The sequence below is a fragment of the Thalassophryne amazonica genome, chromosome 10 (genome assembly GCF_902500255.1).
Source record: "Thalassophryne amazonica chromosome 10, fThaAma1.1, whole genome shotgun sequence".
Classification (NCBI taxonomy): Eukaryota; Metazoa; Chordata; class Actinopteri; order Batrachoidiformes; family Batrachoididae; genus Thalassophryne; species Thalassophryne amazonica.
Window position 1 is genome coordinate 25,186,053 of NC_047112.1, and position 25,455 is coordinate 25,211,507.

The window sequence follows — 25,455 nt, forward strand, 5'->3', positions numbered from 1 at the left end:
GGCAAAGTCTCTGAAACCATGTGTACAGGATTAAGACGGTCACATCATTAAGACTTCAAACATGTTCAACGTTGGGTGTTTCAATTGTAGCTGTGGCCTACATGGGCAGAGCCTCCAAATCCTTGTGTGGGCTGCATCTTTAAAAGACTTCATGTATCACGGTCAAACTTGGTACACAGTATCAGATCACGTCACTAAGACCTAGGACAAGTTTAATTGTGGCCTCAAGGGGTCCAAATCTTGCAAACCCAGGGTATGGGTTAATGCCACAAGGAGTTCACAGAACAAGCTGAAACTTGTCAATTATGTCTTGCTACAAGTTCTTGGGAGGGCTCGACAATGTGTCATGTCATAAAGTAACTGCACAACAAAATTTCCAACAATATTGGACGTTTAATTAATAACAATACAAACAGTTCAGAAACAATTGTGGTCTTTAGCCAAAGTAAGTATGTACAATTAGAGGCCAATAAAAGTACAATACAGTTTCTAAATATATATATATATATGTATATATAAGTAAATGTATTTGTAAATGACAAAATCTAAACTGGACAGAAGACAACCTAAAACTTTGAGGTCCTCTTGTCTTTGTTTAGGAGGCAACTCTATAACATATACCGGTGTAAATGCATCCAAATGAAGCAGTAGCTTCAACAATATAAAGTTGATGTGAAAAAAACTACTTTGCTAAAAAACAAAAAACGTGGTCCTCAAATCAGCAGCTATTTCTAGAGTTCAACATCAAATTTATTAGCCAGCACAGGAAGCCGCTTTTACCTAGATTTAAAGATCCAAATGTCATTTCTAGGAAAAAAGCTTCAGCTGGGGAAAACCACCCGTGCAAAGCCTCTCGTTAGAACATGATCACAGCAAAACAAAAACAACACAACGTGAAGAGGCGGGAAAACTGAGCAAAATGTCAAAAAAAATAAAAAATACAAAAAAATACCTGAAACTGAACAAAAAACGACCTTGCAAAATGACATCCCTGTTCATAGCTATAACTCAAATGTGCCGTTAGGTTTTTGCAGCGCCATTTCTCCCGTGTGAGGCAGCCAGGAAGAATATGTGATCAGTACATGGGATTCATATTCTAGGTTCTGGCTGGATGGGCCTCTAACCGTGCAAAAAACCTGTAGTCCAATAGAACAAAGCCAACTCAGACCTTCAAGTTTTAAGTGAACAGTTGGTCCATTGAATTGGCCGTAGTAGCTTCATTGACTTGTAAGAAAACGCACAAACCCGAAAGTATGATCCTGCTGGAAATCCAGCATAAAAATAACCAACTTTAAAAAAAAAATGTTTAAAATGACCATTCGGGAAGTAAGGCTACTCCAACTGCAAGGTAATGTTCATCCCTCTGATGCCAGCTGGTCCAGAACCTGTATTCTCAGGAACTGACTGCAAGTTCCGGAACAGACCAAAGTCACTCGTTTTGGTTGCTCTCAAACAAACTGGACTCGCATTTATTCAGTATCCTCCATGGGTGGAAGTGTCAGCTCTCCAATGTAGACCTGCACAGTGCCAGTTCATCCACAGAGGGCGCCAAATGCAGAAAGCAACCTAAAACAATCTGGGATTTTGAGGGGGTCAGTAGGGGGAGCCATGTCAGTAGTTCTCTGCAAACTGCAAGTACTTAAAAGGTACAATTCTGAACAACCACAGTCTGTGATTGGAACTGGTTAGCGAGAGGGGCAAAAAAAAAAAGAAAAAGAAAAAAAAAAGTGACCAGCCCCTGAGGTGTCAATCACAGAGGCAGCTGAGAGCCTGTGGGATACGACCAGGTTGTGTTAGCATTTGTAACAGTTGGCGGTGAAACAGACTGCCGGTTAACGCGCAGCCCGTGTGGCGAAACCAAGAATCACACTGGGGAATCCCAGCTAGCGGTCAGTTGTTCAAGTGACAGTCGCACAGCTCCTTGTAGATTCTCTTGCGGATGTGAGGCATGTCCTCCTGACTGAACAGCAGCGGCTGCTTCAATGAGAGGCGGCGGCAGTACTGAAAAACACCCACAGACAGAGATAGGGTTGAAAGGATTAGTCGAGTAACTCGAATAATTCGATTACAAAAAATGTTCGAGGCAAATTTCTGTGCCTCGAAGCTCTGTTTAACGTTGTAGTAGATATGCCAGACCTGTGTGTGGCGCTGTAACATCCCCAGAAAAAAAAAAAAAAAAAAAACAGAACAAGACTAGAGCATGCGCACACACCGTGTAAGCGCTAATCAATTTAGCACAAAAGATAAACCCTTTCCAACGTGACAGAGTAAAATAAAGCCTTTTAGGAGAAAGATGGTCCATGCTGACCATCTGAAATAGCTTACTGTGCATTTAAAGCGAAGTAGTGTGTGTCTGTTTTTTAAAAAAACAAAACACTGTGTCGTCTGCTGGCTGCTCTCTGCAGGGAGTGACTATTCACCTGGCGGCCGGCTGCTGCCTCTCTCTGCCGGTCAAGTCACAGCTCCGTCCCCGGGCACACTAACAAACAATTTCTGGAAGAAGTCCACTCTTTCTTCTGTGTTTTGCACAGACTTGCACTGAGTGTTTCGCTTTTTAGGGCAACGCACAACGCTTCACAAACACGGTAACTTAAAAAAAAAAAAAAAAAACAGTCACTGCGAGGCTTACATGTTCAACCTCCAGCTGAAATGCATCTGCTGAATCACAGAGAATGAGGGATTTAAAACAACCCCCCCCCCCCAAAAAAAACAAAACAAAAAAAAAACAAAAAACGTAGGGACCCAGTTCACCATTTTGTCAAATTGCTCACAAGTTTACCTGTATTTACATTAGAAACAGAAATAAAAGTTCTATTCTTATGTATTTTGACCTGCAGAATTCAAGTATTGTTATTAGCATGCTGTATCTCTCCTCCTTCACTGCCTAATGAGCATTAAACAAAATGGCCACCCGTTCTTCCACATTTTCCCAAAGTATGCTTGTTGTTGCTCACGAAAGGAAAATAAAACTCTTACCTTTGTGTTATTTGAACTGCTGAGTTCATAGTTTCTTTTATTCAAGCTGCATCTTCTCTCCTTCATCCCTAATATGCATGAAACAACATGGCCGCCTGCTGTTGTCATACTTTGTAGAAGCTTGTTCTACAAAAGAAATTGATAACAAAACCAATTTTTCACCATGCCTCTGCTGGACAATCAGGCCTATAAATGCATGTATTTGTTAATCTTACTTATACTGGCCTGCTGATTTAAAAATCACTATCATTATATTCATTCCTTGATAGCATGTGAATGACGTGTATTTTTCATTACAAATGTTGAACAATATAATTATAATACTATGTGAAAACCTATATAATTGGCTCAGTACAGCACAGATAATGTATACAGCTTCAACACCAGAGGGCTACTGCTTTTGACACCAGAGGGCAGGCCTCACGGGCCAGTGGCCAGTTACATGGTGCCACAGTGACTCAACAGCAGCAGCAGCAGCAGCCACAGCATAGACGTGGTCAATCAAACTGCATTGTTCACTAATATATTTGTGGAGTTCTTCCTTTCACACTCATGTTAAGGAGACTCAGATACTTTGTTCATCTATATCTGTGCATGTTCACATTCTAGTGTGTTGGTTTGCGTGAACAAGTTCCAATCTTGTGGTATTGGTTTTGTAGTATAACATATTATACTTGGTAGCATTAGATTAGATTTGTGTTGTGTCTTGCCTGCTGATTCTCTTTAAATACACTGTGTTATGTTGCCAGTGTCCCTTGTCACTAGATTGATTTGCATATAATCTTGAAAGTGTTGGGTAGGAAGTTGAATCTCTGTTCTCTAGCATTTAGGTTTAGTAGTGTTCATTACTTCAATTGTGGAGTGACTTCCTCTTGTTCGTACTTTCTCTTGTTGCATACTTGAGCGGTGATCAAAACATTTTGACTGTTCTCAATACAGTGTTGCCACAGTTACTTTGAAAAAGTAATCAAATTACTGATTACTCCTTGAAAAAGTAACTTAGTTACTTTACTGATTACTAGTTACTTTTTTAATTACTTTCCCCACCTGTCGACAACAACCCTCTGCCACCTCAACATGACAATGATACTTGTTTTGCCATAACTCACTTTATAGTCACCCTTTCTTGGCTTCAATGAAAATAGATACTTGTTTTATAAAAAGTAAAATAAAGACCTCTTTCTTGACCTCATATTTAACTGTTGACAGCACTGTAACAGTAAAAGTTGCAATTTCTAACCTACATTGTATAAGTGTAACTATTAAATTCTTTCTAACATTTTTCTAACATTTAAATTCTCTCAACATTTTACTTGTCAAAATTATTATTATTATAAGTAGTATTAGTAATTGTAGTAAAAAAAGGCTTCAAAACTGGACCTTTAATCTAGGGGTGTTGTGGGGGAGGGGGGCACATCCCTGCCCCACACCCCCATTCCATCTGGATTCGCCCCTGCTTTGGCATTTGAGCACAAAGAATGGATAACATTTATTTATGCAGAAAACATGACCAGATTTACAGGTAAGAAAGTTTTATTGCATTTTCACATCATGTGATCCTCAGAAAGAGAGTTTAGGTGCATTTGAGTGGAAAATAGTGTTAGTTGTTGACACGTCGCGGAGGATCAGCTGTTTTTAGCAGCAGGTACGGAGCGGCTCAGCTCAGAATTCTACATAAAGGAGAAAAAAAGCATGAAAATGTCTTTGTAAAGCTCAGTGCTGGTGTGCTATTGTCACCGCGCTTTAAGAGGTGAGGACGAGCTGCTGTAGAAAACCGCGGATGAAAAGCTCACAGCTCGCTTAAAGTGGGCAGTTCAGTCGAACCCTGACCCCCTGCCCACGGACCAAGTTTAATGCTGCTATCGACCAACAATGCAAAAATAATAGTAACACACAGTGACTTGGAGAAGTAACTTTAATCTGATTACTGATTTGGAAAGATTAATGCATTAGATTAATCGTTACTAAAAAAAGTGGTCAGATTAGTGTAACGTGTTACCAAGTAACGCGTTACCGGCATCACTGTCTCAATACTTATTTAGGTAACAATCTCTATTGTCTTGAATTGAAAAATGGAGGCCTTAGGCAGCATGAAAGGAATTCTTCAGTGGATGGTGATGTCTGCATCATTTGTCAGGACTGCACTAAAGAAAACCTTGTTCAGGGTAGTGACAAAGGAAGGGCTACACTGCAAAGGATAGTGCAAGAGTCCATCACAAGCTCAAAGACATGGAGAACAAACTCACAATAGAGGATATTGAGTTCTGATGAGACATCTCTAAAATGGCATAGACCCTGTTACAGTTGGTTCACCAACAAGACAAATATTTGGAGACTAGAGAAAAGGTTAGTAGCTCAAGACAGAGGAACCCATTGCAGGTCCCTCCACTGGTTCAGCTGCAAGACTCAGAAATGCCTCCAGTACTTTAAAATGGGCCCTTTGCATATTCTGCCAGGAGGAGAAGGCTGACAAGACTCTGCACAATGTTGAGACCTTCAAGATGAATGAAAAGATACTGAAGGCTGCAGACTTTGACCGTGATCTGCACTTTGCTCTTGCTAGTTGTGGTGATCTCAAGGCAGCAGAAGCAAAAATATTAGAACAGTTTTACCCACATCTGACCTTTAGAGACATGCATATTTATCCAAGAAATGTGTTTAATTTCAAACTATCATTCTTTTTTTTTTTTTTTTTTTTACTTCATTTTGCTCATTTGCTTGCCTTGGTCAAATCAAAGATGACTTACTTTTTTACTGATAACAATACCAGGCAGTCTATAAACTAATTAATTTTTTTGCTTATTATGGGGTGAAGAAGGGATACAGCTTTCCAACAACAATATTTAAATTCAGTAGGCCAAATTACATAGAAATATAAGCTGTATTTTTTCCATCCAAAACAAGTAACACCACACTTCTGACAAATCTGATGAAGCGGGCGGCCATTTTTGTTTTATGCAAATTATGGGTCAAGGAGTAAAGATACAGCTTGCCAACAACAATAATTGAACTCAGCATGTCAAAATACATAGAAATAGAAGCTTATTTTCTCTTCTAATGCAGACACAAGCAGATTTTTGAAAAGCTTCATTAAATGAGCAGCCATTTTGTTTTATGCAAATTATGGGTAAAGATACAGCTTGCCAACAACAATATTTGAATTCAGCAGGTCCAAAAAAAAAAAAAAAAAAAACATATAAAAGGATGTTTAGTTTGCTTTAAAAGTACATATACACCCAAAATTGTAGAAATTTTGATGTAACTGGTGGGCATTTTGCTTTGGGCAAATTAAGGGGTGAAGGGGTAAAGATACAGTATGCCAACAACACTTTTTGAACTCAGCAGGTCAAAATGCATAGGAATCAGTCTGTTTGCTTTTAACAGAAAATGCCATGGGCATTTTATACAAGCTTCTTTTCTGAAAATGGAACCTTACTATGATATGAGAGTGGATGTCAGCAAAATGAGTGCAATGACCAAAGTGCAGGAGAGGGGCTGCAAAGACTGAAAAGAAGAAGGTCTCACCTCGAGGACAAAAACTCCACAGTCGCTGTCATTTTTCTGCTGAGGAATCCCCTGAGGAGCCACAGAACAAGTTAGCCTGTTAGCTTTACCTAGCTGTTTGTACAAAACATATTTACAGAAATCTAAATTATTGGATTATCCTCAACATGATTCCTCTCTCAGGAGAAAGAAACAGGGGAAAGAAATAGAAATAGAGAGAGAGAGAGAGAGAAAGAGAAAGAGAGAGAGAGAAAAAAAAGCAATGTTCTTGTGTGTGTTTTTAAGGTTCATATGCTGACCACTTTTGACCAACCTGGTCAAAAGCAGTAACAGATCACAAAATCCACAGTTAAAATGGTAAATGGACTGCATTTATATAGCGCTTTTCCATCTGCATCAGACACTCAAAGTGCTTTACAAATAATGCCTCACATTCACCCTGATGTGAGGATGCCGCCATACAAGGCGCTCACTACACACCGGTAGCACAGTTCAGATCAGATTAAGGTTTTTAGTCAAAGAGAGTAATGGTGTAAAGCAGAGTTTATAGCATCAAATTCTTTTTTTCAAAAAGATGAGGATGTCCACACTGTCTATTGAGAAGATAACCATATTGTAATTCATGTATCACTTTCAGGATGAAGACATCAGTCCTCCAGAGCAGGTACATCACTCATAAAATGTCAGGGAACCAGACATCTTAACTTCACCCGTGCTTTGAGCACAGCACTCGGTTCAGTGGGCTCACAAAGGAGGCAGTGGACACTATGTCCTCAAGTCCTGATATTCTGGAAAGATTCCATCCATGTCTGGAACCTGAACTTTTTTTTTTACTATGATTTTGACAAAGGCTACTTTTTTATTCACTGATAGTATTCATATTGTAACTGAATATAAGAATCAAGTACTTTAAAATGTTATGTAAAACACTGGACACCTTGTTTTCATTCAAGCAAGTTCTTGCGATTTCTCGCTTGTGGGGTCGACAGAGCAGATCCTTCCTTACGGAACATTGAGAACGGGCAGGGGTGGCCTTGAACCTTGCTTTGGAAGTAAGTGCACTAACCGATTGGTCAAAACACTCGTTTTTCCATTCAGGACCACAAGCCAAAGTTGCTTGTTTTCATTGCTCAAGTATGTTTGTTTGTTTTTTAACAAAAAGCAAAGTAGTTTTTTTTCCTGCTTCAAAAATGATCCGGTTTGTGGCTTAAAAAGCATATCCCATCCAAACCGTGGCTTTTGTGATCTGTGGCACCCCTAATGCTGACAGCATTTGAACATTTACAAACTGAAAAATTGCTGGCTCTTCTTAAACAGTATTTTTATCTTTAACTGATGAGTTTTCATTTAAAAATGCAGAACTTCTGTTTATCAACATCATCTTGGAAATTATTATTTTCTACATCTGACTTTCAACCAGCTGTGTTATGTGGGCCGCTGAAGAGGAGGTACTGCTGGCCCACCACCACCAGAGGGCGCCCTGCTTGGAGTGCGGGCTCCAAGCACGAGAGGGCGCCAGACCCAGAAGAAGTGACAGCTGTCATTCATCCTCTGCACCAGCTGTCACTCGTTCATCATCATCATCATCATCATCACCTTAAAGGCCGGACTGCAACTCCACCTCCTCGCCGAGAAATCGACTACTGAAGAGGTAAATTTCTCTGACGACACATACATTGTGTAATAATCTGAACTTCTGTTGCAGCCGTTTTCCTGGTGGTTTTCCTTGTCTGTGGGACTGGCGTTTGGTGTGACAGCGACGGCTTCGCCTCACACTCCAAACCAGATAAGTGGTTAACCAGGAGCTGCACGAGTGTGTGATTGGAGGTGGAGGTGCTCCCTCCTAACTGTGTACAGACTGTGGATTACTGAGTGTGCGGACTCACACTCATTCATCTTGTCTCTGCTTTCTGCCAGCAGTACCAGGGTCGACAGCCGAAGACAGAGGCCACCTGGGGACTCGGGACTTGGCGGCTCCGGTGTTCTTCAGACCGTTGGTGGTGGAAGCCATGTGGGACGCGGCTTCTCTCTCGTCGGGGGTCTTCTATCTTCGAGCCTACCCACACGTCACCTGGTGTCAATTGACTTTTCAATTTCTGTGTATTTAGTTGTGTATTATCACAACATTAAATTGTTACTTTTTGGCTTATTCATTGTCCGTTCATTTGCGCCCCCTGTTGTGGGTCCGTGCTACGACACCTTCCCAACAGGATTTCTCAGCCATCATCATGGATTCCGAGGGGCGTCAACCCGAGCTTGAACGGCCAATGGAAGAGCCAGGAGTGCAGGCGTCAGCGGGAGGCGTGTTGAGTGAGTTGCAGCAGATCTTAACCGCCTTCACGGCTCGGTTAGATTAGTGACCGAGCAGAATGTCCTCCTTAACCGGAGGGTGGAGGCTCTCACCGCCAGGGTGGAAGCGCGTGATCAGGGCGCTGCTGCAGCCATTCCTCTGGCTGGTCCTGGGCCTGTAACAGACGTTCCACTGGTCGTTCAACGACCCCCCCCCACCGTCCCCTGAAGCATACATAAGCCCTCCGGAACCGTACGGGGGCTGTGTTGAGACGTGCGCGGACTTCCTCATGCAGTGTTCGCTCATCTTTTCACAGCGCCCTGTCATGTACGCGTCAGACGCCAGCCGGGTGGCTTATGTTATTAATCTGCTTCGAGGTGAGGCACGCGCCTGGGCTACGGCGCTTTGGGAGCAGAATTCACGGCTCCTAACGTCTTATACTGGGTTTGTACGGGAGTTCAAACAAGTGTTTGACCATCCCAACAGAGGCGAGACCGCTTCGAGCGTGCTGCTGTCAATGAGACAGGGGCGCCGTAGCGCAGCCGAGTATGCAGTTGACTTCCGCATCGCGGCAGCGAGGTCCGGCTGGAATAACGTTGCGCTCTGCGCCGCCTTCGTAAATGGACTGTCTCCGGTCCTGAAGGAGCACCTGCTGGCTAAGGAGGAACCGCGGGATTTTGACGGGCTTGTCGATTTAGTTATACACTTAGACAACCGTTTAAACGAGCATCGTCGGGAGCAGGCCGGGGGGGCGTGACCGGGCACGAGCCGTCCCTCCCCCTTCCGGTTCCGAAAAGGTGACGTCGTCCCCACGCTTCACTGCCAGAGAGCTCCGTGTGGCTACAGCTCCACCTGCTGAGGAGGCTATGGACACGAGCAGGGCCAAAGTGAAGACAAACAGACAAAGGAGGCTGGCCCGTGGGGAGTGTTTTATCTGCGGCTCTTGTGAGCACTGGCAGAAGGACTGCCCCAAACGGTCAAACTACAACGCCCGTCCTTAGAAACTGGGCTAAGGGTGGGCCATAACACGCACGCGGGGAAACCCCGCAAATCTGCACGAATCCCAGTAACAATCCTTTGTGGGGATTTAACCCTTCACGCCCCAGCACTGGTAGACACGGGGTCGGAAGGGAATCTGCTGGATAGCAGATGGGCAAAGGAAGTAGGGCTCCCCCTGGTGGCTCTGCCGGCACCATTGCAGGTGCGAGCACTAGATGGCACCCTGCTTCCATTAATCACACATCAGACACAGCCAGTGACCTTGGTTGTGTCTGGAAATCACAGAGAGGAGACCGTGTTCCATGTAACACCTTCTACCTCCTGAGTGATTTTGGGATTTCCATGGATGGTTAAGCACAATCCCCGGATAGATTGGCCGCCCGGGGTTGTGACGCAGTGGAGCGAAACCTGCCACCGGGAGTGTTTAGGATCCTCGGTTCCTCCCAGCACGACGGCTAATGAGGAGGTTAAAGTCCCCCCCAATCTATTGGCGGTGCCAAAGGAGTACCATGATCTTGCTGACGTTTTCAGCAAAGATCTGGCGCTCACTCTTCCCCCGCACCGACCGTACGATTGTGCCATTGATTTGGTCCCGGGCGCTGAGTACCCGTCCAGTAGGTTGCACAACCAGTAGGTTCTCACGTCCGGAACGCGAATCAATGGAGACCTACATCCGGGACTCTTTAGCTGCCGGGCTGATCCGGAACTCCACCTCCCCGATGGGTGCTGGTTTATTTTTTGTGGGCAAAAAGGATGGCGGACTCTGTCCATGCATTGATTACAGAGGGCTGAACAAGATCACGGTTCGCAACCGATACCCGTTACCTCTGTTGGATTCAGTGTTCACGCCCCTGCATGGAGCCCAAATTTTCACTAAACTGGATCTTAGAAACGCGTACCACCTGGTTCGGATCCGGAAGGGAGACGAATGGAAGACGGCATTCAACACCCCGTTAGGTCACTTTGAGTACCTGGTCATGCCGTTCGGCCTCACTAACGCCCCCGCGACGTTCCAAGCTTTGGTAAATGATGTCTTGCGGGACTTCCTGCATCGGTTCGTCTTCGAATATCTGGACGATATACTCATCTTTTCCCCGGACCCTGAGACCCATGTCCAGCATGTACGTCAGGTCCTACAGCGGTTGTTGGAGAACCGGCTGTTTGTGAAGGGCGAGAAGTGTGAGTTCCACCGCACTTCTTTGTCCTTCCTGGGGTTTATCTCCTCCTCCAACTCCGTCGCCCCTGATCCGGCCAAGGTTGCGGCGGTGAGAGATTGGCCCCAACCAACAAGCCGCAGGAAATTGCAGCAGTTCCTCGGCTTTGCAAATTTATACAGGAGGTTCATTAAAGGTTACAGTCAGGTAGTTAGCCCCCTGACTGCCCTGACCTTCACCAAGGTCCCCTTCACCTGGTCGGATCAGTGCGAAGCCGCGTTCCAGGAGTTGAAACGCCGGTTCTCAACTGCACCAGTTCTGGTGCAGCCTGATCCTGATCGCCAGTACATAGTGGAAGTGGACGCCTCTGACTCAGGGATAGGAGCCGTGCTGTCCCAGAGCGTGGAGGCTGATAAGGTTCTCCATCCTTGTGCCTATTTTTTCCGCAGGTTGACCCCAGCTGAACGGAACTATGACGTCGGCAATCGGGAGCTCCTCGCGGTGAAGGAGGCTCTTGAAGAGTGGAGACACCTGTTGGAGGGGGCATCGTTGCCTTTCACGGTTTTCACGGACCATCGGAACCTGGAGTACATCCGGACCGGCAAGCGGCTGAACCCCAGGCAAGCCCGCTGGTCTCTGTTCTTCGGGCGCTTTGACTTCCGGATCACGTACCGCCCCGGGACCAAAAACCAAAAATCAGATGCCTTGTCCCGGGTGCACGAAGAAGCAGCCAAAGCGGGGCTGTTCAACCCCACCGAGACCATCATCCCCGAGTCCACTGTCGTGGCCTCCCTCACCTGGGACGTGGAGAAGACCGTCCGGGAGGCCCTGGCAAGGAGCCCGGACCCGGGAATCGGCCCCAAGAACAGAATGTACGTCCTACCAGAGGCAAGAGCTGCCGTATTGGACTTCTGTCACGGGTCCAAGCTGTCCTGTCATCCCGGAGTGCGTAGGACCGTGGCAGTAGTCCAGCAGCGCTTCTGGTGGGTGTCCCTGGAAACCGACATCCGGGACTACGTCCAGGCCTGTACCATCTGCGCCAGGAACAAGGCAGACCATCGGAGGACCTCGGGACTCCTCCAACCCCTGCCGGTGCCTCATCGCCCCTGGTCTCACATCGGCCTGGACTTCATCACGGGCCTCCCGCCGTCCCAGGGCAACACCGTTATTCTCACGATAGTGGACCGGTTCTCCAAGGCGGCCCACTTCGTGGCCCTCCCGAAGCTCCCGACGGCCCAGGAGACGGCAGACCTCCTGGTCCACCACGTCATGCGGCTGCATGGGATACCATTGGACATTGTTTCAGATCGTGGTCCCCAGTTCTCTTCGCAGGTGTGGAAGAGTTTCTGTAAGGAACTGGGGGCCACCGTGAGTCTCTCGTCCGGGTACCACCCCCAGACAAACGGCCAGGCAGAGCGGGCTAACCAGGAGTTGGAACAGGCCCTTCGCTGCGTCACCTCCGCGCACCCGGCGGCCTGGAGTCACCATCTGGCCTGGATCGAGTATGCCCATAACAGCCAAGTCTCGTCTGCTACCGGCCTCTACCCGTTTGAGGCATGTTTGGGGTACCAGCCCCCATTGTTCCCGCTGGTGGAGGGAGAGGTCGGTGTGCCCTCGGTCCAGGCCCACCTCAGGAGGTGCTGCCGGGTGTGGCGGACCGCCCGCTCTGCCCTGTTAAAGGCCCGGACGAGGGCCAAGACCCATGCGGACCGCCGGCGTTCCCCGGCCCCCACATACCAGCCCAGGCAGGAGGTGTGGCTCTCGACCAAGGACATCCCTCTTTGTGTTGACTCCCCGAAACTGAAAGACAGGTTCATTGGTCCGTTTCGTATCCTCAAGATCATCAACCCGGCCGCAGTGAAGCTCCAACTCCCGGCTTCACTGCGGATTCACCCTGTTTTTCATGTTTCCCGTCTGAAGCCACACCACACCTCGCCCCTCTGTGCTCCGGGACCTACGCCGCCTCCTGCCCGGCTCATTGACGGGGAGCCTGCCTGGACAGTCCGCAGGCTCCTGGACGTCCGTCGTAAGGGCCGGGGGTTCCAATATCTGGTGGACTGGGAGGGGTATGGACCTGAAGAACGCTCCTGGGTGAAGAGGAGCTTCATCCTGGACCCGGTCCTCCTGGCCGAATTCTACACGAGACATCCGGACAAGCCTGGTCGGACGCCAGGAGGCGCCCGTTGAGGGGGGGGGTCCTGTTATGTGGGCCGCTGAAGAGGAGGTACTGCTGGCCCACCACCACCAGAGGGCGCCCTGCTTGGAGTGCGGGCTCCAAACACGAGAGGGCGCCAGACCCAGAAGAAGTGACAGCTGTCATTCATCCTCTGCACCAGCTGTCACTCGTTCATCATCATCATCATCACCTTAAAGGCCGGACTGCAACTCCACCTCCTCGCCGAGAAATCGACTACTGAAGAGGTAATTTCTCTGCTGACACATACATTGTGTAATAATCTGAACTTCTGTTGCAGCTGTTTTCCTGGTGGTTTTCCTTGTCTGTGGGATTGGCGTTTGGTGTGACAGCGACGGCTTCGCCTCACACTCCAAACCAGATAAGTGGTTAACCAGGAGCTGCACGAGTGTGTGATTGGAGGTGGAGGTGCTCCCTCCTAACTGTGTACAGACTGTGGATTACTGAGTGTGCGGACTCACACTCATTCATCTTGTCTCTGCTTTCTGCCAGCAGTACCAGGGTCGACAGCCGAAGACAGAGGCCACCTGGGGACTCAGGACTTGGCGGCTCCGGTGTTCTTCAGACCGTTGGTGGTAGAAGCCGTGTGGGACGCAGCTTCTCTCTCGTCGGGCGTCTTCTATCTTCGAGCCTGCCCACACGTCACCTGGTGTCAACTGACTGAAATTTCTGTGTATTTAGTTGTGTATTATCACAACATTAAATTGTTACTTTTTGACTTATTCATTGTCCGTTCATTTGTGCCCCCTGTTGTGGGTCCGTGCTACGACACCTTCCCAACAAGCTGCCCACATTTCTCAGGTGAACACAGATTGAGAGATGCACTCAGGGTTTACTGGTACCTTGATAACGGCAACCTTCCAGCCCTTCTGGAAGCCTGTCTGCTTCTTCTCTTTGGCTTCAGACTGAAGGTACTTCAGAATATTCTGACAAGTCACAAAAAAAGTGAACTGAAATGATTATCCAATGGACTGTGGATTAACAAAAGACGGACTATAAATTAAACTAGGATGTTGACCTGTGGCGAACCATGGGTTCTAGATGTGGTCATTTGTAATACAGTAGTGTTCAGAATAATAGTAGTGCTATGTGACTAAAAAGATTAATCCAGGTTTTGAGTATATTTCTTATTGTTACATGGGAAACAAGGTATCAGTAGATTCAGTAGATTCTCACAAATCCAACAAGACCAAGCAGTCATGATATGCACACTCTTAAGGCTATAAAATTGCGCTATTAGTAAAAAAAGCAGAAAAGGGAGTGTTCACAATAATAGTAGTGTGGCATTCAGTCTGAGTTCGTCAATTTTGTGGAACATACAGGTGTGAATCAGGTGTCCCCTTTTTAAGGATGAAGCCAGCACCTGTTGAACATGCGTTTCTCTTTGAAAGCCTGAGGAAAATGGGACGTTCAAGACATTGTTCAGAAGAACAGCTTAGTTTGATTAAAAAGTTGATTGGAGAGGAGAAAACCTATACGCAGGTGCAAAAAATTATAGGCTGTTCATCTACAATGATCTCCAATGCTTTAAAATGGACAAAAAAAAAAAAAAAGATGTGTGGAAGAAAATGGAAAACAACCATCAAAATGGATAGAAGAATAACCAGGATGGCAAAGGCTCAGCCATTGATCAGCTCCAGGATGATCAAAGACAGTCTGGAGTTACCTGTAAGTGCTGTGACAGTTAGAAGACACCTGTGTCCCTCTGTTAAATAGAAGACATGTGCAGAAGAGGTTACAATTTGCCAAAGAACACATAAAATGGCCTAAAGAGAAATGGAGGAATATTTTGTGGACTGATGAGAATAAAATTGTTCTTTTTGGGTCCAAGGGCCGCAGACAGTTTGTGAGACAACCCCCAAACTCTGAATTCAAGCCACAGTTCACAGTGAAGACAGTGAAGCATGGTGGTGCAAGCGTCATGATATGGGCATGTTTCTCCTACTATGGTGTTGGGCCTATATATCGCATACCAGGTATCATGGATCAGTTTGGATATGTCAAAATACTTGAAGAGGTCATGTTGCCTTATGCTGAAGAGGACATGCCCTTGAAATGGGTGTTTCAACAAGACAATGACCCCAAGCACACGAGTAAGAGCAAAATCTTGGTTCCAAACCAACAAAATGAATGCCTCGCAGATGTGAAGAAATCATGAAAAACTGTGGTTATACAACTAAATACTAGTTTAGTGATTCACAGGATTGCTAAAAAAGCAGTTTGAACATAATAGTTTTGAGTTTATAGCATCAATAGCATCAACAGCAGATGCTACTATTATTGTGAACACCCCCTTTTCTACTGTTTTTTTTACTAATAGCCCAATTTCATAGCCTTAAGAGTGTGTGCATATCATGAATGCTTGGTTGTTAAAGATTTTATATATATATATATATATTTTTATCACTGTTAAACATTTGTTCCTTTGTCTTTGTTCTGATGAAATGTTATTGAGCTGTTTTGCACCTGTCTTAACGTAACCCTGAGAATGTACTTGTTATTATTACACTGACAGCACAACTTTGTTTTTGTAGCCACTAACGACTGGGAGTGAAGAGATGGAGGTTATTTTGACCTTATGCTGTACAAATGCTTACTGTTTTAAACAGGACACTCCAAGCTTTTGCAGAACAGATGATAAGTGCAAACAGAGGAGCCTGCAAGAACGAGATGTGCTGACCTTCAAAGATATGATTAAACAAAAGGAACCGTTTCTCCACACAGCTGCAACCATTGGCATACGTGCCATGAGATGTTTTGTATTACGGGAGGAAACTTGTCATGCGAACCCCCCCCTAGGACAAGTTTCACAATGTGGGTAGGTTTTCCTAATAAAAAGAGTGAGCATGCGCAGCAGTCCCCAGTGCTTTCAGTGGTACTACGTGTACGGACTGTCTGCACTCCTCGCAAGCTAAATTTGACTTTCTGTCTCGCTGGTGTTTCTTGACTCTGTTTGTCTTGTTAAAGGTTTTAAGAATGTTTGGAGGAGAAAATACCCAACATTGGTCTTGTTGGATTTGTGAGACTACTGGTACCTTGTTTCGCATGTAACAATAAGAAATATACTCAAAACCTGGATTAATCTTTTTAGTCACATAGCACTACTATTATTCTGAACACTACTATATATAGATTAGATTAGCCTTTATTCATCCCTCAATGGGGAAATTTCAGATTTCCACAGTCACATTCCACATACAAACAGCAACTGATCTACAATTATTACTTGTTTACCATAATAATGGCACACATCAGAATTAGGACTACACATATACATTTGACATTGTTTATGTGCACTAAACTTGAAACAGTCCATTTTCCAACCGAGGCGATGTGAGTGTGTTGGTAGCCACTGCAACTATCAAGTCATGCTGCCTGCCAGCTTGGGAAAGAACGGAGGCCAGCCACAGGAAGGGAGGGGCAGGAAAGAGGTGAGAGGATAAAACTGGAGCATGCTTCAGTCCATGTGTAAGTCTGTCAGTTTATTGTCCTTGTGGGTTGAGATAAGAATGGAGCCGAATAATCTCACCAGAGCCTAGATAAATTCCTCTGGAGGTAAACAGTGGGCAATTGACCTTGATGCTAGATAGCCTGTAGTGTTGCAGCCGAGCAGTGAAAAACACTATTAACAGTTCCACTCGCACAGCCAAATCCCAATTATGAATTAAGAATATTCCCAATATTGAATTAAGAATATTCACCAGCCTCCGAAAGCTTCAGCTTCAACTGCAAGGCACGCATCAGCTCCAAGGTGTCATCCAATTTGCGTCTGATATACAGAGGACAGCTGACTTTTGGGGAAAATCTGTTTACGATTATGCTATTTTTTTTTAAAGTATTGACATACAAAGGTTTCTTGGCTTTTATTAAAGGTTTAATATTTTCAGTTGTGTTCAATTTTTTTTTGTTATGATTTTTTTGTCACCAATAAGCTTTTCTGAAGCTGCTTAACCAGGACAATATTCCATGTAAAGAAATTATACACAACTGAAGTTTTATATTTGTACTGTGACAGTGTTCACAATAGATCAATTTTCCCCCCCTGTTTTTGATTGGCCTGTGTGAGACACTGTTGAGACACAATTCTGTTGTTTTGTCCAGAGTGTGAACATGTTAATTCTGGGTTTGGGGTCACATGCATAAAAAATGTCCAGATTTCAATTGGAGTATGGACAGACTGATGAATTCTGTCAGGTCTGCACTTAAATTCAACAAAAATTACTGATTTCTCAAAACATATATTGGTTCAATCACCTTGCTGTTTTCACCACTTGAATAGTCATGAAAAAATATGTAATTATGCCAAAGGACAAAAGTCGGCTCTTTCTGGACTTCAGTTGATGCTCCGGATACATAAACACACAGAGGCCACTTCCCCATTTATTATATGGATTGTTGTGTGACCGACTGATTTCTCGACATGAATAGTAAAAGTAGACAGTGAATAAATTGCTTTAAAAATGATTGATACATGAAGTTATATGGTCTCAAAACACTTCCATATAGTGCTGAAATGATTAGTCGAGTATCATATTTTTTTTGAATTTGAATAATTTGATTACAAAAAATATTCCGAGGAAAATTCTGTGCCTCGAAGCTCCGTTTCATGTTGTAGTACATATGCCAGGCCTGTGTGTGGTGCTGTAACATCACCAGAAAAAAAAAAGACTAGAGCATGCGCATTAGGGTTATGACAAATCTCAAATTTATTAGCCTGGGGTTATAAATGATGAACTTTTACCTAAAACTCACAAAAACGTCTGGTTTTGCCCAACCTCGAAAACACCTCCCGCACCTAAGACAGTTTCATATTTCACATTAAAACACCTCGCGGCTCAAACACTTTTTAATTATAACATGTCAGTTTTACATACAATACACATGAGGAATACATGAAAATGAGTACATGTAGCATTTGTAGTGTTTTTAATAGTGTTTAAGATTTGTGTATTAGTGTTAATAAATTTGCTGTTAAGATATTTGTCTGTTCTGCAAGTAGAACAAACCTCCTCCATCAACTTTACAGCTCTCTCAGCTACTATGCTGGAGCGAGGCACATCAAGCACTGATGGTTCCTTTTTCCAGTGAGTAGAGAAGCATTTCATAGCTTTGGGACACTTACGTTTGGATATTGCTGACAGCAGGTCTTCATAATCCGTCTCTGAATAGTGTTAGTTAGAAAACCAGGCCCGTGACCAGGTAGTTGCAATGAAATTGCAAGTTACCCTCAGCTGTTCTCGCCAATTTGGAAGAAGGAATAATGGAATAAGTGTAAAAAAAAAATCCTCGTCAGTTCCACCTGGCACTGTGAAGTGATGGCAGCTTGTGCCATCTTCCCTCTGTTTTGTAAAACTTGTATACTTCAAAAAGCTCAAAAAGGAATTTAAAATCATCTCTTCAGCCAAGGTTCTCATACTCTGGTATCACTTCTGTGACCATGTATGCATTTTGCAAATCATCATACTGTTCCAAAATCTCATCAATAAACTCGTAGTTATTGTTAGGTGACCGTGACTGTATAGGGAAAAAGAAGTTCAACACATGTGGTGCTGGCAGCCGATGTATTGTGGTTCATCAAATCCCTTGTCTTGAAATGTTCTATGAAGCCTGGCTACAACACCATTTTTGCGACCACTATTGACTGCTGTTGCGTCAGAGATGATCATCTGAATACTGTTCCATGCACTGTACTCATCAAGCAGGTCCTGTAGTAGTATATAGATGTCTGCAGTGGTTCCACTGTCACAAGCCAAAATGCCAAGTTGTAATGTTCTTCTGTCATTTTTCAAGCACACAACTTGGTACTCCTTACTGTCAATTTTCTTACCATCAAACTGCAAACAAAATTTCTCTTCAGAGATCAGTTCCATGAGGCGGATCTTAACTTGTTCTGCATCTCTGATTGTTCAACGCCAGACTCCAGACTGTGATGGTGTTGGGACACTAACTCCATCTTAAGCCAGACTTTGAAGCACCTGTGGCGCTTTTCTGGTTGACAAAGAGTGTTTAGACACCAGTTTGGCAGCAGACTTTGAGTGGCGTGTTCAATTTGATCTATTTTACCTTTATTTTTTTATTTCTTTTAATTATTGTTTATTAATATATTTTAGCAATATTTATTTGTATATATTTTCTTGTTATTTCCTGATACTTGTTAATTATTTTCTTATGTTATTTTTTAAATAGTATTGTGTAAACTCATGTATTTTTAAAAGTGATGTGGCGCTAGGTGCGGGAGGTTTTTTCATGATCCAATGAAATAAACTTCAAAAAAGTGATCTATGGGTAAAAGTTCATCAAATGCAACATCAGGAAAATGAAAGTTTTGAAAAAGGTTTTGTAGTCTTAACCCTAATGCGCATAAGCCGTGTAACAGCTAAATCAATCAATCAATGCAGTTTGGTCCGCTGGCTGCGCTCCGTTCTACGTGCACTTTAAGTCAATCAAGTTTATTCAAAAACCGCCTTTATTCGGATTTGATCAGTTTTCATTGAGAGGGTGCAGAGCAGATTTATCAATGTGACTTTTGTGGAAAAGCTGCACTCCACAGACCAGTTTTTTTTTTTACAGGCTGTGCTCATGGTCACGTGCAGCCTGACTGAGGATTACACCGACCACCTGCGCTTATGGTCCGGTGTCAGGGGAGTGCTGAGCTCCTGACCGGGAGAGCTCCAAAACTTGTAAAGAGGTGAAAAAATAAGTTATTACCCAGGAAAACAGAAAGGGATACACTAAATTTGATAATCTGTGTGATGGTGCAGCGACAGTGTGCCGTTGCTTAGGGAGAGCCCTGGACTACTGATGTTTAAAAACGCAAAAGTCCTTTTTATCAGATTACTCCATTAATCACCAGAATAATTGATAGACTACTTAATTCCTAAAATAATCAATAGCTGCAGCCCTACGTCCATGCAATGTTGATAAATGCAACAAAAAGAGTCTGTCAACAATAACTGTAACCACCAAATTAAATTTGTTTGTCACGTCAGCCTTGGAATGAATGGACATCAACTTTTCAGACATTTGAAGACAAATAAGAATGAAAAAAAAAATCTCTATGATCACTTTCACTGATTTGTCATGGTAAGAGAGGAAAGAAAAAAAACTAATAATAATTTTGCCAGTAACTTACATGACTACAGCTTGTTATTCTGTCAAAAATGTTCTCAAACATGAAATCATGCACAGTAACATGCAGTTACTCACTTGCGTGGTATGTCTGAAGACAATGCCTTGGCTGTCATAGTAATTGATGGTTTTGGTTGCCATGGTGACGGTAACAAGCGACCAGTGGATCTCTAAATGGATGGGAATTAGCAACAGCCACTTGGAAAACAGGTCAATCTGAAATAAATTAAAAACAAGCATTTGATAAGACTTCAAAACAAAACAACAACAAAAAATCTGCTATTTCTGAAGTTATCCACGGCAGCCTCTGCTTCCTACAAGTGTTTGCTATGAAATGCAAATTACTGCATCGGATTAAAATATGCCTAAAATGGACATCAACATTTTGACATATATCAATTAATAATTCTTAGAATTTAAAGACATGGTGGCGTTTCTGAACTTCGCCTTACTTTCTTAGTCCACCTCTTCACACCTTCGTAGCCCTTGGCAACCAACTGTTTGTGGAAAAAGCTGTTGAAAAAATGAACCTGTCAGGGAGAAAATTTAAATGTACATTAATACATTATACACTATTGTCAAAAAATAGAAGAGGTGATTCAATTCAATTTATTTATTTAGTGTCAAATCACAATGTAAGTCGCCCCAAGGCATTTCACAAAGTTATCATCCAACCTTAACCACACTGGCAACAGTGGTAAATAAAAACTCCCTCACACATTTTTTTTTTTTGAATTCTGAAAATTACTATAGAGAAAAATGTGAGCTTTAAAGATGGTAAATGGTTTATTTGTATAGTGAAAGACTGCTGCTTTGCAATCTGTATGTATTGTATCGACTCCCATTTTCAAAAGGATAGATCCTGTAGCCCACTAAGAAACAGTTTCAAACAGCTGAGGTGTTCTTTAGTTATTGTGCAGAAATGAAAACCCAGATGGCGTCTGTGGCGGCCATAACTGATAACGAATGACCCCCATTTCTTGAAAGAAACCTTCTATCCTCCTCAAATTCACCACCAAGAAATGGTTTGAATCAGTTGAGGAGATCTTTAGTTATTACATAGAATTAAAGGTGTTCTGTTATTATTGTGCAGAAATAGCTGCACAATCATACCTGCTACCTGCAGAATATTGTGACTGAGATTTTTGCCTTGAATTTGTCGAAAGACAATTAAAAACATGTAAAATATGAGGAGGCAGAACACTTTATAAGTACTGTATATTGTTCATATTGACGGATTAAACATGTCTTACCTTCTGTTGTGTGGCTTCCATAATCAGCTCTCCATACATGTTGATAATCTGAAAGTGTAGAACAAGCACAGCGTCTAAGACCAGGACACATGCAATGTTCTCCATCTCTGTGTTGGATTTAACTTAAGAAACTGCAGATAGAGTTTTCTTCAAAACTCCCTACCTGATCATTGAGCCAGTTCTGCTCTTCCAGGGTACTGAGGTCCTCCAGGCTCAGGGTGTGTTTGTTGTACATCACTCCAAAGCCTGCAACGGGAGCAGAAGCCAACCCCGCCCTGTACCGACGCACCTCAGCCGAGATGTTCAGCTCACTAAAACAATGGAAAGCAGAGATTAAATATAAACACTAAACATGAACCAATTCAATATTTAATAAAACTACAAGGACATTTAACGCTCTGCAGTCCGGGGTATAATTGGGCGTTTAGACTACTTTTGGTTTTACCTTCATAATTTACCTTAAAAACTGTTTACTTTGCTTTCTTTGGTGCCATATTTTTTCAGCACAACCTCACCTGTGTGACTTTACAGTTTTTCTTTCATTCTGACATACTATATTAACACAGTGAACCTACATTCACACCAAAACACAAAATCCAAATAGGAAAAAAATGTTGTGTTTTTACTGTGAAAACCACAAACATGCTTAACAAATCATTTTTACTTATATCATTTATAACTTAGAATGCAAATATAAATTGTAAATTTCTATTTAAAAAAAAGGTACAAATGCAGCAAAAAAGCTACATACAACTATTTACATTAAAATGCAAGAAATGCTTCAGGTTGTTTTTTTTTTTTGTTTTTTTTACAACTATTTACAATGCAATAAAATGCCACAAAAATGAGTTGTGCCACTCAGAAAAACAATTCCAGTCCATCAAAAGACCTGTGTTGAACATCACAGGCTGACACTTCCTCCTGTTGTCCACCCTGAGGCAGGATTGGCCCCTTGGAGGCTTTTTTCTCTTCTCGATCTGATTGACATCTCCATCTATGTGGGGGGGGGGGGGGGGGGGGGGTGTCAATGTACGGTTTTTCATGCATTTTCCACCAATGATAAAGGGGAAGACGGTCCCCCCCCCCACCAGCCAGAGGTGTCAAAACAGGCAGAGAGGACGAAAGAGTGAGAGAACCTCCCGTTCGTGCACATACTGGATGAAACGATCGCACAGAGCAGCGCTCCACACATTAACATAATATTCAAGAAAAAGCCTGGCAAAAATTATTAATCATTATTCAGGTTTTTGGATCTATCAAGAAAATTTTAAAACTGGTATATAGGTTAAGTCTGCACTTTCAACAAACATTCAAACAGAAAGAGTGTGGAGAATTTGATGGGAGGACCGCTTAATTCGGTCATGTGACTTTGACGTGTATCCGGTCGGAGGGAGTCGTTCGACGCAGATAAATGTGCTGAACCAAGAAAAGCAAAAACAAGAAGTTCCACATGCCTGGTATTCAAAAGTAATAAGCCACTTGAAAGATCATAATAAAATGAATTTCATTTATTTAATTTATATAGGCAGCTTGAGGTATCTTTGCTGTGATTTGGCACTATACATATGAATTAAATTATTAAAATTAAACAGCATAACTTGGAAGTGAACCTGAACAAAAGCTCCTGAATGCTGATACAAAATACATTTACAAAATAAAAACACTGGAGGTGTGATGAGGCCGACTGATTGTGAAAAATGTTAATGTAAATAATGTTATGTAAATAAAGAGATAATCTGTGTTATTACTCTACTAATAGGGCACCACAGTCTTGTTTGAACCCTGCGTGATATCACGGGATTTGACCACTCATGGGGACAGCCGGTCCCGTTGTGCAATAAATACACAGCATAACTTCACATGGAAAAATGGTGTACTGTTTTGTTTTTGGCTGCAATCACCGAAGCAGTTGCGAAAGTGTTTTTTTGGTTATCAGTGGAGAAGGGAAGACGAGGCAAATGGGAAATGTGTCGGTAAATGTTAGCGTGCACAACTAACCAGAGTAGCTGTGTTCTCTCGCCTGCACAACCGCCTTGACATGTTTGAGCTCTGGGTCATAAACTGCAACACGTGTCCACTTTCCACCGCCTTGTCACTTTTTCCTTTGCATTCACTTTGTTTGTGTGTAATTTGCCCAAGAACTCAGAGAAAATGCTGTTTTTTTCCCCCCTTGGAATTAGAGAAATTACATCATATGCATTATATTTTACCCCTTTAGCGCCCACCCTCAAACAAGACTGCGGTGCCCAATTAATCAATAATGGAGCCTTCAGCCAAGTGTTCACACATCCGAGGATAATGACTGTCAGTTGTTTCAGCCCAAATCCTTTAACACATTTACTAGAAGATGTACAGCGTTGACAAAAATTTACGATGTGTGTGCACCTGTTCAGATAGATACCTGTCCTTCACGTCACAGCTGCATTTATTCTTCAAATATTCCAGGACATCCGTCTCACTGAGAGGAATGAAACTGCCATATTTTATGTAGAAGCTCTCCAGGAACTCTTAGAAAGAAAAAAAAAAAAGCGGAAAAATCATGTATCATTTCACCTGGAACCTTACAGCATGCTGCTTGTTTTTCATTTATTTGTTTATGTTTGCAAATTTGTGCTCAATATTTTTATCATTTGTTTATTGCATACACTTTTCTTGAGCAAGGATGATCATCTCCTGCACTGCAACTACTGTTCAGTCATTCCACTTTTTACTGTGTCAAATTTAAAACTGATTACATGATGGATGATATGATCAACATGATTTAGCTTACTTGACTTCAACAGTTTTCTCTCTTAGAAGATATTAGGTCACCTTAGCTGCTGTAGATCATTGTAGCAGTGCTGGATTACTGGATAAGGTTGTGAACCCAAAACCAAACATAGCCACAAGTGGCCTAGGACATGAATTTGACCTTTGAGTTCCCCTCAGGCTTTCATGCCTTACCCTTCCTTCCCATGGATCACAACCTCATGCCACATGACAACACATGGTCAAAAAAACATTAATTCAATATTCCCCCCAAACTGGTTGGCAGAGGTTAAATACAAATCTATTGAATTAGTATTATAACTAGTATGAGGGTAGCATCAGGAAGGACATCTGGTGTAATTTTTTTCCAAATCAAACATGCAGATCACAAATCAAATTTGCACACTGGATCAGTTGAGGACTGCATTAAAATCAACAGTCTGCTGCTGCTTGTCCAACAAGGTGCCAACAGAAAGTTGGCTACTGTTGGGCAAAAAAAAAAAAAAAAAAAGAAGAGGCAGAGAATGTGTCTGGAATTTGTATTTTTTTGTGTGTGTGTGTGTGTGGGTGTGTGTGCAAACACAGTGGCTTTCTGCGCGCATAAGCCAGCGCCTCACTCAAAGGAAAAATTGGAACACATGATCAGCAGTCAATTTATCGCACAACAAACCATATTATTACAGATACTTGCAATAAAATGTTCACAAAAGAGCCATTCAGTCATACTAACAATAGCCATTACCATTGTGCTATGTGATGCTAGCGACTTCTAAAAGAGGACATTGCTTTCAAGATACATGAATGACTAAATACATAATGAATCACTGCTTTACGGTGCTCACCTTGGTCATGCAGTTGGCCACAGGCTGAAAATAACCTTTACACATAAAAAAAATCAAAACTGTTGGATCACAAACTAGCTTTGGAGGTGCGTACCACCACCTACTGTATCGGAGTGTGTGGAATCATGGCATTAATTATTCTATGTCAATACAATACAGAACATGAAAAAAAAATAAAACGTACAATAAATATTTTAACATTATAAAGGAAACAGCACAAGTTTGCTGTAGTTCATTCATAACCTAAAACCATTGTGTAGATACACTGACTCCAACAGCATGCTTAACTTTTTATTTTTTAACAAAAGCCACTTAAAACATAACTACTCCTGACCTAGGCAAAAACAGGTATCTCTGCTGGTACATT

At 42.9% G+C, this 25,455-nt stretch overlaps 1 protein-coding gene across 1 annotated transcript in view; it reads right to left on the reverse strand.

Moving 5' to 3' along the window:
* Nucleotides 1-373: 373 nt before the first annotated feature.
* Nucleotides 374-25,455, reverse strand: part of LOC117518461 — a 35,119-nt gene continuing 10,037 nt past the window's right edge. Inside the window, exons 3-10 of the mRNA XM_034179589.1 lie at nt 23,900-24,005; nt 21,662-21,809; nt 21,499-21,546; nt 20,698-20,775; nt 20,324-20,461; nt 13,960-14,043; nt 6,502-6,552; nt 374-2,001 (exon numbers count right to left, since the gene is read on the reverse strand). Coding sequence (XP_034035480.1) covers nt 1,891-2,001; nt 6,502-6,552; nt 13,960-14,043; nt 20,324-20,461; nt 20,698-20,775; nt 21,499-21,546; nt 21,662-21,809; nt 23,900-24,005 — 764 coding nt within the window. The 3' untranslated portion in view covers nt 374-1,890. The remainder of the gene's footprint in view (nt 2,002-6,501; nt 6,553-13,959; nt 14,044-20,323; nt 20,462-20,697; nt 20,776-21,498; nt 21,547-21,661; nt 21,810-23,899; nt 24,006-25,455) is intronic.